Source organism: Schistocerca nitens, chromosome 8 (genome assembly GCF_023898315.1).
Source record: "Schistocerca nitens isolate TAMUIC-IGC-003100 chromosome 8, iqSchNite1.1, whole genome shotgun sequence".
Lineage (NCBI taxonomy): Eukaryota > Metazoa > Arthropoda > Insecta > Orthoptera > Acrididae > Schistocerca > Schistocerca nitens.
In genome coordinates, this window is record NC_064621.1 from 429,391,780 (window position 1) to 429,408,175 (window position 16,396).

Below are 16,396 nucleotides of genomic sequence, written 5' to 3' on the forward strand. Positions count from 1 at the left end.
GTAATGTAAGAGACAGTACTATCCGGAAATTGTCCAATCTGGAGTCTTCTGAGGCCATCGATACTATTGTAACTAATGCTACAGTAGACAGGTCAATGGGAGAAGCAGGAGCATCCCTGAAAAAATGAAAAGCAAAAACTGTACAGCCAAATATAGGCACAAGAAAACTAATTGCGAAGAAATTACGGTAATAGAAGGAATAAGTCACCTGATAGTTGAAACAAGGAAGTACAAATATGTTCAGAAAGAGAAAGGAATACAGCAGTATGTGAGGAATGAAATCAATGGTAAGTGCGAGGAAGTTAAAGCGAAAAGGTTGCACAGGAAGTGAAGAAAACTGAAAGGAAATGTACGTCGAGAAGACATTTTCAGCTTATAGAAAACTCAAAATATCTTTCCGTGAAATTAGAAGCAAAGGCGTCAGTACAAAAGGCTTCCATCGCTAATCACAGGTGAGAGACTAGATGGATGGAAAAGTATACTAACGGCCTCTACGAGAGGTAAGAACTCTCAGCTTACACTATAGAAGAAGAAATGTCGATTGGGAAGACGTAAGAGACCCATTATTAGAACATGACAGAGTTGAGGATAACTTGAGATAAAATAAGGCAGAAGGGGTAGATAATAATGTTTTGAAATTTCTAAAATCATTAGTAGAAGTGGCAACCAAACGATTTTTCGTGTCAGTATGGGATTAAAATACGGGGTGAAAGTATATCAATGGTAAGACTTGTTGATGGCATTGCTATGCTAAGTGAATGTGACACGTTGAATGGCATAAACAATCTAAACAGTACGGAATATGAAATGAGACTAAACCAAAGAAAGACGTAAGTAATGAGGAATAGCAGAAATAAAATTAGCGATAAATTTAACATCAAAATTGGAGACCACTTAGTAGAATTAGTTAAGGAATTCTACTACCCTGGAAGCAAAATTACATACGACGGACAAAGCAAGGCGGGTTTAAGAAGCAGACTATCAAAGGCAAAGAGAGCATTCGTGGCCAAGAGAAGTCTACTATTATTAAACATAGGAATTTCTGATAATGTACGTTACGAGCACAGATTCGTAAGCAAGCCTGAATAATCGACTGTAAGAAAACGAGAGAATAAGGGAATGGAGGCGTTAGAGATGCGGTTTTACAGAAGGATGTTTTAAGTTGCGTAGGGTGCAAATATTACTCTGTTTAATAGGTTGGCGCAGAAGGCGCGGTGCACCATATCAATTGCCAAGCTTAACTCGTTCTTTTTTGCAGGGGAAATATCAGACAAATTCCACTTTTTTTAGCTGGTTTTCGACCTTCACTCTTCCTGCAATGACTGAATGATTAACGATAAACAGAAATGACTCATAAGTGACAAAACAGGTAATTAACGCGATTACTTTGCTCTTTTAATGCTGGATGACGACTGGTTAACAGAAAATGACAAACAGAATGACTTAAATAATGACTATACTTCACGAATAACTATTGACAACGCTTACACGTTGAACAATCGCTGCAGACTGTTATTCCGTTGCGCGTTACTCTTATATAGAGATGTGCGTAGTACAGGAGCTGCAAAATGGTGAAACTCTCAGTAATTACATCTTCGTTAATAATATGAAAAACAGAAAAAATTGCTAATATATATCAGAGGATGAAGTAATTCGGTTCAACTATAAACCGTATAGTTAAAAAAATGTCAAAAATGGTATGTAATATTACGTGAGAGGGAAGTTTTGACGTGCACTGGAAATTTCAAAGCTCGCCAGCAACTTTCTGGAGAGCTACATTTTTTAATTGGAACATTTCATTAAGTAACACGTTATTTGAGTACACGTATATATTTCGTAAACAGGAAAACTGGAACAACAAAACTGCAGCATTGTAATTCTGAAATAATTATATTTTAAGGGTCAAATATTATGGAACCAATAATTCCGAACAGGAATAATTATTGAAGTGTCAAACCTTAGGAAAAAGAAAAAAATTGGCCAAGTACGACTAGCATACGCGCTCTGAAGGTTCTGTACAAACTTAATTATGTATGCAGACAATTAATCCATTCTGGGAACGGAGGATCTCGACGATTTATGCCTATTATCAGGTATTGGAAGACTTTCGAGCAGATTTTAAGTTTGAAGTCTGAAAAAAATGACGAAAGAAATGATTTTCATGTGATATAATTACAAATTGGATATTTTCTGTTTTTTTTTTTCATTTACGTGTACTGTGAAACCTTGCTTCTTGCCAATTTTCATGTACACTATAGGATGTTTTGAGAGAGTTTGCGAATATCAAAATATGTGACATATACGACCATATCTTTTGGTTGCATTAACTTAAAAGTTTATCGTTTCTGCACTGCAAGGGTACAATATACCTCCGGTGACATAAATTTCAGCTTGATACGAACAACCGTTCCAGAGAAAACAGGGAGTCTTAACAGACTGACAGACACTCGGACAACAGATGACAAAAATATTTTTTCGTGTGTTATAATTACAAATTAACAAGTTTCGGATTTTTTCCCCTTTAGTTTTACCGTCAAACCTTGATTCTTACCAAATTTCATGATGCTAGGTCAACGAAAAGTACCCTGTAGGTTTTGATGAGTGAGTTTGTGAATATCAAAATACGTGACATAAATGGCCGTATCTACTGACTGCATTGACGTAGAAGTTTCGACTTTTTACACAACCAAGGGACCGTAGACCTTAGTTGTTGTTGTGGTCTTCAGTCCAGAGACTGGTCTGATGCAGCCCTCCATACTTCTCTACGCTGCGCAAGTTTCTTCATCTCCAGGTAACAACTGCAACGTACATCCTTATGAATCTGCTTGGTGTATTCATCTCTTGGTCTCACTCTATGGTTTTTACCCTCCATGCTGCCCTCCAGTACTAAATTGGTGATCCCTTGATGCCTCAGAACATGTCCTACCAACCGATCCCTTCTTCTAGTCAAGTTGTGGTACAAATTCCTCTTCTCCCAAATTCTATTCAGTACCTCCTCATTAGTTACGTGATCTACCCATCTAATTTTCAGCATTCTTCTGTAGCAGTACATTTCGAAAACTTCTATTCTCTTCTTGTCTAAACCAGTTATCGTTTGTGTTTCATTTCCATACATGGCTGCGTTCCATACAAATACACTACTGGCCATTAAAATTGCTACACCAAGAAGAAATGCAGATGATAAACGGATATTCCTTGGACAGATATATTATACTAGAACTGACATGTGATTACATTTTCACGCAATTTGGGTGCAAACATCCTGAGAAATCAGTACCCAGAACAACCACCTCTGGCCGTAATGACAGCTTTGATACGCGTGGGAAATGAATCAGACAGAGCTTGGATGGCGTGTACAGGTACATCTGCCCATGCGGCTTCAACACGATACCACAGTTCATCAAGAGTAGTGACTGGCGTATTGTGACGAGCCAGTTGCTCGGCCACCATTGACCAGACGTTTTCAATTGGTGGAGATCTGGAGAATGTGCTGGCCAGGGCAGCAGTCGAACATTTTCTGTATCCAGAAATGCCCGTACAGGACCTGCAACATGCGGTCGTGCATTATCCTGCTGAAATGTAGGGTTTCGCAGGGATCGAATGGAGGATAGAGCCACGGGTCGTAACACATCTGAAATGTAACGTCCACTGTTCAAAGTGCCGTCAATGCGAACAAGAGGTGACCGAGACGCGTAACCAATGGCATCCCATACCATCACGCCGGGTGATACGCCAGTATGGCGATGGCGAATACACGCTTCCAATGTGCCTTCACCGCGATGTCGCGAAACACGGATGCGACCATCATGATGCTGTACGCAGAACCTGGATTCATCCGAAAAAATGACGTTTTGTCATTCGTGCACCCAGGTTCGTCGTTGAGTACACCATCGCAGGCTCTCGTGTCTGTGATGCAGCGTCGAGGGTAACCGTAGCCATGATCTCCGAGCTGATAGTCCATGCTGCTGCAAACGTCGTCGAACTGTTCGTGCAGGTGGTTGTTGTCTTGCAAACGTCCCCATATGTTGACTCAGGGATCGAGACGTGGCTGCACGATCCGTTACAGCCATGCGGATAAGATGCCTGTCATTTCGACTGCTAGTGATACGAGGCCGTTGGGATCCAGCACGACGTTACATATTACCCTCCTGAACCCACCGATTCCATATTCTGCTAACAGTCATTGGATCTCGACCAACGCGAGCAGCAATGTCGCGATACGATAAACCGCAATCGCGATAGGCTACAATCCGACTTTATCAAAGTCGGAGACGTAATGGTACGCATGTCTCCTCCTTACAAGAGGAATCACAACAACATTTCACCAGGCAACGCCTGTCAACTGCTGTTTGTGTATGAGAAATCGGTTGGAAACTTTCCGCATGTCAGCACGTTGTAGGTGTCGCCACCGGCGCCAACCTTGTGTGAATGCTCTGAAAAGCTAATCATTTGCATATCACAGCATCTTCTTCCTGTCGGTTAAATTTCGCGTCTGTAGGACATCATCTTCTTGGTGTTGCAATTTTAATGGCCAGTAGTGTACCTTCAGAAATGACTTTCTGCCGCTTAGTATGTGACATAAATTTGAACTTTATACATCTATCGATCCCAGAAACAGGGTTTTAATAGTCGGACAGACAGACAGACAGGCAGACAGACAGGCAACAAAGTGTACCCATGAAGGCTCTGTTTTTACTGATTGAGGTATTGAAACCTGGAAATGTATTTTTCTGAAATAGGGGAATTTTACCTCTCATATGAGGTGTGTTAATCCTAAAACAGTTATTAGCGGGTCCGAATTTTGAAGAGTACATGGTTTCAGTCATTCAGTTGGCAGTCCGTTCAGCATTTGGAGAATGCAGCAACTGCGATGGCCTATACAGGAAGGGCATCGGGCCACTCTGCCATTAGCATTGCTAGATACAAAAATTAACATACGACCCCGTGAAGGAACAGGATGAAGGCCTTGCGTTACGTGTAAACTAGAAAGGAAAAAAGAAGATAAAAAAATTTGTTTAAGGAGTGGGGCAGCTATCCCGTCTTGCTGCATTTCGCGATCTACTTCTCGTAAAAAGAGAATGGGTTATCCTCCTCTCTGTTTTTGGTACCACACAACTTAAGTATGTAAAACATATTATTACACTCCACGTTCTTAAAAGCCTTCCCCAAATCTTTGAACTGTGTATGGTTCGTACTGTTTTGCTAAATCGCTAATCTTCTTTTTTTAATGTGACAGCTCCCTACATCCCCTAAAATCAAACTATCTCGGTTCTAAACCACTTTCAAGTTGTCTGTTACCGATTTCGATAAGGTGCTCTTGTTTTTTCAGTGATTTTGCGGTAATTTTCATATCAGTCCGCCCCTGGTGACATTATATAATGAGCTGATTCACGAACGAAAGTCCTCTTTCTTCATAAGTTTGTAATGTCGTTGTTGGAACTACCGACTACACATACAGTACGTTCCGGGATATTACGCCCTTCCCTAGGATAACCAAAAATTATGAACTGGACGGGAAGCGGAGGTGATAGAGATGATCATCGGTGACATCAAGAGTGCCTCGTGAGTCTGCAAACATCACGTAACAGGCTGGTCTTCAAGGTTTCAGTCATTGCCCATCAAGAGTAATTTGCACGGCATGAGTGTGTTAGCGCCACTGCTGGTGGCTTTATCGCGTTCTGCTTTGTATTGTCGAAGCTCTGCGCTGACTGATATTTCCACGGAACTCCATTAGCTGGTAATACAGAGCCATGCGTCTCGCGTTATACAGCGCACACGTGGCGACTGCGTGATGGAGTTCCCGCAGATTTGACGCGGGATTTTAGGCCACTCCTGTGTCCCATTGTGAGGACGAAATCGAAAGTGAGCGTGCTGTTGGATGGCCTGCGTTATACCAGAAATGAAATTATGGGATTATTCCGCATGACGACAACTGAAAGCCGATTATTCCGCGTGGTGACTGCTGAAAGCCGAAGTTTGTCCTGTCCTGTTGCTTCACCAGATGAAAGCCGACGGCAGCGCACGCAGCAAAACTGTTTGTGTCGCTTGCACAGAGACAGGTGGATCTGTGGTCGAGACAACGGACTCGCAATCGTCATGCGTCTGTTCCAAGCACGGATGCAACCATTCTGAGTTTAGCTTTTCGAACTTTCCCTAAATCACGTAACTGAAATAGTTGCTTCAAAAAATCTACTGACGATCCCATTCCTCGACCTTGCTCATGTCAGTTAGGTGACCATCTGACGAAGCAGTTAAGGAAACCAAAGACAAGTTTGGAGAATGAATTAAAGATCAGGAGAGAAAATAAAAACTTTGAGTTTTGCGGATGAAATCGTAATTCTGTCAGATGTAGCAAAGGGCGTGGAAACAGCTGAATGGGATGAGCAGTGTCTTGAAAGGAGGCTATAGGATGAACATTAACAAGGACAAAACACGGATAATGGAGAATAGTAGAAATAAATCAGGCGATGCTGAAGGTATTATATCAGGAAACGAGACACCAAAAGTAGTAGATGAGTTTTGCTATTTGGGCTGTAAAATAACTGATGCTGAAGGAAGTAGAGAGTATAAAAAATGTGAACTAGCAATGCCAAGAAAAGCGTTTGTGAAGAAGAGAAATTTGCTAACATTGAGTAGACTTAACTGTTAGGAAGTCTTTTCCGAAATCATTTGTTTGTAGAGTAGCCGCCGGCCGCGGTGGCCGTGCGGTTCTAGGCTCTTCAGTCTGGAACCGCGGGACTGCTACGGTCGCAGGTTCGAATCCTGCCTCGGGCATGGATGTGTGTGATGTCCTTAGGTTAGTTAGGTTTAAGTAGTTCTAAGTTCTAGGGGACTGATGACCTAAGATGTTAAGTCCCATAGTGCTCAGAGCCATTTGAACCATTTTGTAGAGTAGCCTTATATGGAAGTGAAACGTGGACAATAAAAATTACAAGCAATAAGAGGAAGCTTTCGAAACGCGATTGTACAGTAGAATGCTGAAGATTAGATGGCTAGATTATGTAACTAATGAGGCGCGCTCAACAGAATTGGGGAGAAAAGAAATTTGTGACACAACTTGACTAAAAGAAGGAAACGGTTTATAGGTTACGTTCCGTGGTAGCAAATGATCATCAGTTTAGGAAGGAAGTGTGGGGGTAAAAGTTATAGAGGGGGACCAAGAGACGAATGCAGTAAACAGTTTCAAAAGGATGTAGCTCGAAGTAGTTATTTGAAGATGAAGAGGCTTGCACAGGATAGAGTAGCTTGAGTAGCATGGAGAACTGCAGTCTTCCGACTGAAGGCCACAAAAACGACATGTGACCATCTTTAATGTTTCCAAGCTGCATAAGCGTAAACTCAACCTTTTATTCTACAGGCGTTCTACATGTTATCAGAACATGAATCTATGTTTTCAGACCGCTTCCAGCCGTGTCTTTTCAATATCCTTTCTTCCAGCAGTGCTAGCCCGGTAAGTTTCGCAGGAGTACTTCTGTGAAATTTGGAAGTTAGGAGATGAGGTACTGCCGGAAGTAAAGCTATGAGTATGGATCATGAGTCGTGCTTGCGTAGCTCAGTTGGTAGATCACTTGTTTGCGAAAGGCAGAAGTCCCGGATTGTAATCTGCCAGGAAGTTTCATGAGTCTGTATTGTTTGCATATTTATGGGACTTGAACTGAACATAGTCTCTGTCTCTCATTTTCTGTTATATACTTTTCAGTCATCAGTCCACAGTATTAGTGGTACTATACTTCAGTATACGTTAGAATTGAAGATTACATGATTATTAATACACTAAAGAATGACACATCACGAAGGAATTATCCGAATGGGACGGAAATCGGTAGATGTTATGTACATCTATAGCCAAACAAATGATTACAATTTCGGAAAATTTGGATGGTCTATTCAAGAGAAAGAACTTCACAAATTGAGCAAGTCAACAACGTATTGGTCCACCTCTGGCCCTTATCCAAACATTTATTCGGCTTCGCATTGATTTATAGAGTTGATGGATGTCCTCCCCAGGGATATCGTGCCAAATTTTGTCAGAGTGGCACATTAGACTGTCAAAAGCCAGAGATGCTTGTAGGGCGCTGCTCATAGTGCTCCAAATGTTCTCAGTCGGGGAGAGATCCAGCGATCTTGGCAAGCACGAACACAAGCAGTAGAAAATCTCGCGAAGTGCGGGCGGGCTTTATCTTGCTGAATTACAAGCCCATGACGGCTTGGCATGAAAGACAACAAAAAGGGGCGTAGAATATCGTCGACGAATATCGCTGTGCTACGAGGTTGCCGCGGGTGACAATGAAAGAGGTCCTGCTACGTGTTTTCAGTGAGTTACAATTTAGCAAATCACCATTAAATACAGATACAACAGATAATGTTTTAAAAGCAAGCCACTGTGATCTGGACTGAAGGCCTTACACGCTAGGAATGGCAATAAATTAAGAATAGTTTAAAATTCGCTGCAACTTACAAATTACAGGTATTGAAATATTAAAAGCAAGTCGCCACAAACACAGCAGACGGCATCAGACGCCAGGAGTGGCAGTAAATAAGGTTTTAAGGTTTACTGCTAAAATACAAATCCCAAATTAGAATTTTAAGGCAAATGACCACAATCACAGCTGAAGGCCTTACACGCCAGGAACAGCAATAATATAAAAAAAATTTGAAACTTGCTGTAAAACAGCAAATAAAACAGCAAAAGTTAATTGAAGAAAGCAATTGATCCAGACGGTGCTCCAGGAAGAGCTGAGAAGGTCCGGCAACAAACACTTCCGCGAGCGATGAGATAGGCAGCCAAGAGTTACATTCACTTCACAAGATGGTAACTCAGACTAGTGGCAGTCCAACGAATGACTAATGATAATTTTGCTGAAGCTACCTGACATCCGATAGACCAAATTCAACGATGGAACAATACACCAAAGCCGGAGCCGGCGGTCTGCACTACGTCCCCAGAATACTGTGTTTAGAGCGGAAATGCACTCATCTTAAAGCCTGCTGGATCTGGGTTACGGTGAGGTTGTGCACCCTCGTCACCACAGCCCTTCCATCTGGCAGTCCATACGTGCCGCCAGCGGTCCCGGCTTGTTCTCTCACTGCGCGGACCTGGCTCCTACTGAGTCCCCCAACTGAACTGGCCCACTCACAAGACCCAGAAAAACAATGACGTCGCCCCAAAGATAGGGCAACAGTTAATACATATCGATAACCGCCCTTGCTGCCACCAGCGGACAGGCAACGCTTGCGAAACCGAGTGGCGCCAGTCAACAAGAGAAGAATACAAACAACTGCAACCATGCCAACTAAACGATACCGTCTGGCCTCCAACAGAGGGTGGAAACCTACCAACAGCACAATGCGAGCCGCAGCACGGCTCAATGTTAGTATCCCACAACTGTCTGGGGTGTCTCCGAACACGTCCATCCTGGTTACCGGGGCTCTCTGAAGCGGGAATCATCACCGAATACAATTCTACTTGAGTCAATGAGATTCTAGGCCGAAGACGTTTCTGATGAGGCCCCAGACGGCAGTGCGATACTTACCTGACTGTTGCCCACCATACAGCCCGACACCCAGGAGTGGTGGCGTGGGATGGCCTTTCTTTACGTAGTGGGACTGCCTTGGTTGGCATCTGCGGAACAGCACGGCTATATGTTGACGATATTCTACGCCCCGGTTTGTTGCTCTGCATAGGAAGCCATCCTGGGCTTATATTGCAGCAAGATAAAGCCCACTTGCACACGACGAGAGTTTCTACAGCTTGTCTTCATTCTTGCAAAGCACTACCTCGGCCAGCAAGGTAGCCTTATCTCTCGCCGGCCGCTGTGGCCAAGCGGTTCTAGGCGCTTCAGTCTGGAACCGCGCGACCGCTACGGTAAGGTTCGAATCCTACTCGGGCGTGGATGTGTGTGATGTCCTTAGGTTAGTTAGGTTTAAGTAGTTCTACGTTCTAGTGGACTGATGACATCAGATGTTAAGTCCCATAGTGCTCCGAGCCATTTGAACCGTTTTTGAACCTTATCTCTCCTCAAACGAGAACGTTCGGAGCTTTATGGGTAGGGCCCTGCAACTAGCTCGGCAGTTTTCACGATCTGACGCGCCAGTTGGACAGATTTGGTCCGACATCCCTTAGGAGGACACCCAGCGGCCCTATTATCAATACCAAGCCGAATAACTGTTTGCATTAGGACCAGAGGTGGACTTGCTCAATTTGTGAAGCTCTCTATATCTTGAATAAATGATCCCATTTTTCAAAAGTCGTAATCATATTTTTGTCTGTACATGTTCCTCACATTTCCATTCGGATAATTCATTCGTGGTACGTCGTTTTTTCTCTCCGAGAATGTAACTTAGTTATATTTTGTAACCTGTAATACTAACATCCACGCTTAATTTCAAACACTGGCAAGAATAGATGATTATTTCTGTAAAATATGTAAGTAAAGTATTTGTTTGAAGATTAAATTGTCTTGTATAATGTAAATTATTTATTGTATTTGTAATACATATTGAAATATTTATGCACATTTCACTTTCTTTCAAACTTCAAGTGCGCTCTTTGAAAACTTCGTGTTCTGATACAACGCTGTAAACAACAAATGGGACTTACTTGTGGTGTATTATATAAAACAGATCAACAAAATTCGCTTTTGTACTGTCAGTTTTAACAAAAGTTAACATGTATACTTCGATTTTTGTTTTATGGACGATAGTCCGTACTTCAAGGCATTTTGTGTGCCTAACGTTTCCTATCCAAATGCTGGACATATCATCAGAGGCTGCAAAGACTCAGGTAGCAGTTTCAAACATAAAAAAGTTTAGCAAGTAGAACCATTTACACAATTTCACGAAACGCTCATGTGTAAACAGGAACCACAAGAAGAAGTATTAACACTCACCTTAAGTAAATCAGTACCAATTGTAGTCTCAGAAATACAGATAAATCGGCAGTAGCACATAGTGTGCAGGGACTAGCAAAATACCAACTCGTTTCTCCGATTACATGGTTTTATTAAGCTCCAATCATTACTAAGCTGCCTGACAGAAAAAGTGAAGTGCCAGAAAACATGGTCGCATCTCAAATGTAACTTCATACATGTACACACCGATGGCAGATATGTACATGATTAGAATTGAAATTCTGTGTGAAAGGTAGAACGGCTGCTAGAGGGCACTTGGATGTGACAGGGTCCCAATGTTGGACTTCATGAGAAATTTGAGGGGAGGAATACTCACCGTCACAGTCCCGGTGGACTCATCATTGGTCAGAGACTAGCACAGTGCTGTTACTCCTGGTGACGTGGTGTGGAGACCTGTCGGGTATGACTTCAGGTCATGGATGGTAGTGATTGGGGGGACTCTGTCGGCACTACTGATACTTATGTATCATCTCTCGTACGACAGTATCGTGGTGCCGTTTTCCAACAGGACAGTGCTTGTTCCCACTTGGCACGTGTCTCTATGAACTGCTGAGGTGTTCCTGTGGTCAGTAAGATTCCCAGATCTGTCCCCAATAGAATGTGTGTGAGACCAGCTCGAACATTAACTTTGTCCCAGGCCCAGTGTCGAGGATATCAAGGAGCATTTACAACAGTTTGCGCCAGCTTGCATCAGGCGATGATACAATCGCTTTTTATGATACTCTTCCCAAACGAATCAGTGCATTCCACCACACCAGAGGGTGTATAACGTCATAGTGATAAGTGATCTCACACTGCCAAGTTCTTTGTATCAGTGAGTGTGCTTGTTGCATTACTGGCCAGGGGGCACCATCTGGGATGTTGGGCCGCTGGTGCAGGTCATTCTGTTTGACGCCACTTCGCCGGCCGCGGTGGTCTAGCGGTTCTGGCGCTCAGTCCGGAACCGCGAGGCTGCTACGGTCGCAGGTTCGAATCCTGCCTCGGGCATGGATGTGTGTGATGTCCTTAGGTTAGGTTTAAGTAGTTCTAAGTTCTAGGGGACTGATGACCACAGATGTTAAGTCCCGTAGTGCTCAGAGCCATTTTTTTTACGCCACTTCAGCGAATTACACGTTGATGGAGATGAAATGATGATAACACATACAACGAGATCTGAGTGGAGACGATCCCCAGTTCGATCATGAATCGAACATGGGCCTCCGTTATCGAGAATCAACAATGCTAACCAGAAACTATGACCTGCTGGCAGCCAAGGTCTTTGTAAATTTGACTAGAATTTGCAATCACTGAAGTAACACCACATTTCCTTTCAACATGCAAATTTCTATTTTATTTCCTCCTCCTCCTCTCTTGTGTACGTAACTTTTTTTCTCAGGTAGCCCTATACACAGAAGCCATGGAAATTCAGAAGCACGGAAATCGCTTTAACAGAAAAGAAGGACGATTTAAATTAGACAACTTGTGAACCTAGGTGTTAAATGAGGCAAAAGCGCCAAGTATTTTCCACTACAAGCTCCACAACATGTTTTGAGGTTTTATGATGTCACAAACTGACTGTTATATGGATACTTATAAACACTTCGGCTTGCTGAGCTTGTTTTAGTTTGAAAATGCTATCTGAATTCTTATAGCCTCTGATGATGACTGCAGCATTAGGAGACGAAATTTTAAATGCAGAAATATGCCGTGGACGATAGCCTAATGCCCATAAAATAAAAATCACCAAGGTCACACATACCATCTGTGAAAGCCAGCATTGTGTATTCTTATAAAACAGTGTGTGTGTGTGTGTGTGTGTGTGTGTGTGTGTGTGTATGTGTGTGTATGTGCATGTGTTTTGGATCCCCACCCAAACCACTGGATCAGTTTCAACCACATTTGGCACAGAAACAACAAGCTGCACAGTGCTTCTTGAGCTAAGCTGGTGCACACTGGATTAGTGTTGGAACCGTCATACTGTGCCAATTGAGAGAGGTGTGACATTACAGCCAGTGTGTGTAAGTTGCGGGTATGTTGTGGCACTCAGTTTGTCCAGTCAATAGGAAAGAGTGCAGTGTTAAAACATTTATCGCTCAAACAAGTGGTTGAGCCGATAAATTTTTTAACATTGACATTCACAACCACGACCTCTCATCCCGTATGGATAAAATCAAAGAGTGCAGTGTGCGGGTAGAAAGGACGAGAAGGGGCTATACTCTCTAGGAGCAGAGATACAGAGAAAAATGTGTTTTCGCCGACCTGTGGTATACTGGTTCCCTGCATGACAGACATGTTATGTGAGAAGAGTATGAGCCTCTGTTAGTGACCTGCTTTGCAGTATGTTATACACATCGGGAGCAGGAAATGGTTTTCCATCCCCTGACATGTAGGCTGCATTGCATTACAGGTGTTTTGTATTAGTGTGGTACAAGCATTCGTTATCAACTACTTTTGGAGAGTAGCCTACATGTCAGGGGCAGAAAAAACTGTTTTCAAGACCTTGATGTGTACATTGCCTGACACAACGATCCTGCTGTGGCAATAGTATTGTCCTGTTTTATAGACTACATGTGTATGGAAATGCTGGGAAAAGTAGGAGATGGACAGAAGAGGGGAGGGACATGCAGAGGGGCCAGAGGGGATGGAAAAGGACAGAGGGATACAGTAGGGGGAATGGACAAAGAGGGGAAAGATGTGGACAGACAGAGAGAGAGGAGAAGGAGTGGATGGACAGAGAGAGGGAAAGAGAGGGAAAAAGAAGAGTAATGGGAGGAGAAGATATGGGAGGAGAAGATAGATGGGGAGAGTAGGTAGGAGAAGATTGGTGGGGAGAGAGGGGATGGAGAAGATGTAGAGGTTGAGGTGGGGAGTAGGAGGTGTAATGGGAGGAGCAGGAGGAGGTAGCTAGGGAGTAGAAGAGGATGAGATGGACAAAGAGAGAAGGGGGAGGAGGAATCGACATGGAGAAATGGAGTAGGGAGAGTTGATGGGGAGGAGATGGACAGAGAGAGAAAAGGACATGAGGGGATAGGCAAAGATGCAGGGAGGAAGAGGTAGGCAGAGAGAGGGGGGAGGAGGAGTGGGCGAAATAGGGGAAGAAGAGTAGTACAGGGAGGGGAGGGAAAAAAGATATGGATAGAGGGTGGGGGAAGGAGATATGCTTGAAGGGACAGCCAGAAAGGGACATAGAGGGGAAGGAGGCTATGGAGAGACAGTGAGGGTCTGGAGGAGGAGATGGACGGTTTGGGGTGGGGGGATAAGGTGGACAGAGGAGGCGATGTGTGCAATATATGAGTCGAATGTTTAAGCGAGCGAAACTGCTGGGTAAAGGCTAGTCTTTAAACTCATATATTCTATACAGTTTTGCAAATTGCAGTAAAGAATGCACTATAACTACCACAGATACACGTTACTGGCGTATTGATATCGGAATGGGGCCGTTACGTACAAACTGAAGCCTTGGGTATGAAATTTACACTGATACTGTGGATACGCTATGTAAATAGCATACGGATTTCATTATTAGGTTTACCAAAATACCACACTTGATTTAAGTCTTTCTGTTTTGACCACACAATATATTAAAGTATTCATCCGCTTGGACGTCACAGTTGCAGCAGCTGCACAGTGCTTCTTGAGCTAAACTGGTGCACACTAGGTTGGTGTTGGACTACACTTTATAGTAGAGCATAGTGCCAATTAAGAGAGGTGTGACATTACAGCTGATGCGTGTAAGTTGCTGGTACGTCTTGTCACTCAGTTCGTCCGGTCTATGGAAAAGAGTGCAGTGTGTGAGTAGAAGGAACGAGCAGGATTATCGTGCGCAGCGATACCAGAGCGTCGGAAATGTCTTAGCGGCGACCGTGCGCCTTTTGTTACAATAACGAGCGGAAATGTAAGCGGCCGCCGTGTCTGCCCGCAGGTAACGATGTATCACTGGGACCTGCCGCAGAAGCTGCAGGACCTCGGCGGCTGGGCCAACCCGGTGCTCGCCGACTACTTCGTCGACTACGCTGAGCTGCTCTTCGAGAAATTCGGCGACAGGGTTTGTTCTTGTATAGTTTTAACATTTGTATTCTTTCCTGATCCACTTATAATACTCTATCACCAATTCTTAAAGCCACATTGTCATCTCCTGCTGTTTAATTTTTAAAATGGCTTTTTTTAAATTTCATCATTTAGTATACACTAACTACTCATTTCGGTGTGTAAGTATACTGTAGTACCTTGCCTGCCTCACAGGTGAGGCGAGGGTGTGCTGAAAAGTAATGCCTTCAATTTTTTTTGTAAAAACTCTTAAGACTTTTAAAATAAAACAAACGTCATCAACATTCTACATCTTTATTCATCTACATCTGCATTGAACTCCTCAAGCCACCTAATGGCGTGTGGCGGAAGGTACTTTCGGTACCACTATCTGATCCCGCCAACCCTGTTCTACTCGCGAATAGTGCGAGGGAAGATTGACTGTCGGTAAGCCTTTATATTGGCCCTAATTTGTCGAATTTTCTCCTCGTGGTCAACAAGCGAGATGTATGTGTGTGGATGGGGGGGGGGGGGGGAGGGAAGAAAGGGAAAAGGGGGAAGTAATATGTTGTCCGACACCTCCTGAGAAGTGCTGTCCCGAAATTTCAATAGTAAACCTCTCCGTGATGCACACAACGCCTCTCTTGTAACGTCTGCCAGTGGAGTTTGTTTAGCATCTCCGTGACGCTCTCTCGCCAGCTAAACGATCCCGTGACGAAACGCGCCGCTCTTCGTTGGATCTTCTCTACCTCCTCAATCAGTCCTACCTGAGTGGAATCCCAGATAGATGAACAACACTCAAGAATCGGGCGAACAAGCGCCTTATAAGCCGCTTCTTCCTGTTACATATCTGCAGCCCCCTGCCGCTAGAGGGCACCGTATTGTAGCGTGAGAAACTGCGTGCTGTAACAGAGTTTCGGATTAGAAGAGCTCGTCCTCACAGGGAGCACTCTTCAGCATCACATTCCCAGACCACACACGTGCGCTGCGACATACTTGCGTTCACTGTCATCAGTCATTGTCCATACAGTCCCGACTTGCCCCCATCCGAGGTTCATCGGTTTCCAAAACTTAAAGAACACCTTTCAGAACTTCACTTTGATAGTGATGAAGCCACGCAAGCAGAGGTGAGGTCGTGGCCTCGTCAAGGAAACCAAACATTCTACAGTGACGGTGTGAACAATCTGGACTCTCGTTGGGAGAAATGTCTTCATTGCCAGGGTCACTATCTTGAGAAATAAATTTTTAGACATGAAGTATAAAGATGTAGAATGTTAATAACGTTTGTTTTATTTAAAAATCTTTAAGTGCTTTCACATAAAAAACTAGTACACATTACTTTTCAGCACGCCTTCGTAGTTGTCTCTTTACAGAATGCCGATAGTGAGTGCGAGAGGATGGTGAGGAGCTTTAGATGTGCACAACACGAGAAAAGGTGGATGCTTGGTTTACAGTATGTCAACATTTGCGTTTCCAGAAAC

The 16,396-nt window shown here is 43.5% G+C and overlaps 1 protein-coding gene across 1 annotated transcript in view; it reads left to right on the top strand.

Moving 5' to 3' along the window:
- LOC126199112 (myrosinase 1-like) overlaps window positions 1-16,396 on the top strand; it is a 225,047-nt gene that overhangs the window by 130,484 nt on the left and 78,167 nt on the right. Inside the window, exon 5 of the mRNA XM_049935868.1 lies at window positions 14,812-14,934. Coding sequence (XP_049791825.1) covers window positions 14,812-14,934 — 123 coding nt within the window. The remainder of the gene's footprint in view (window positions 1-14,811; window positions 14,935-16,396) is intronic.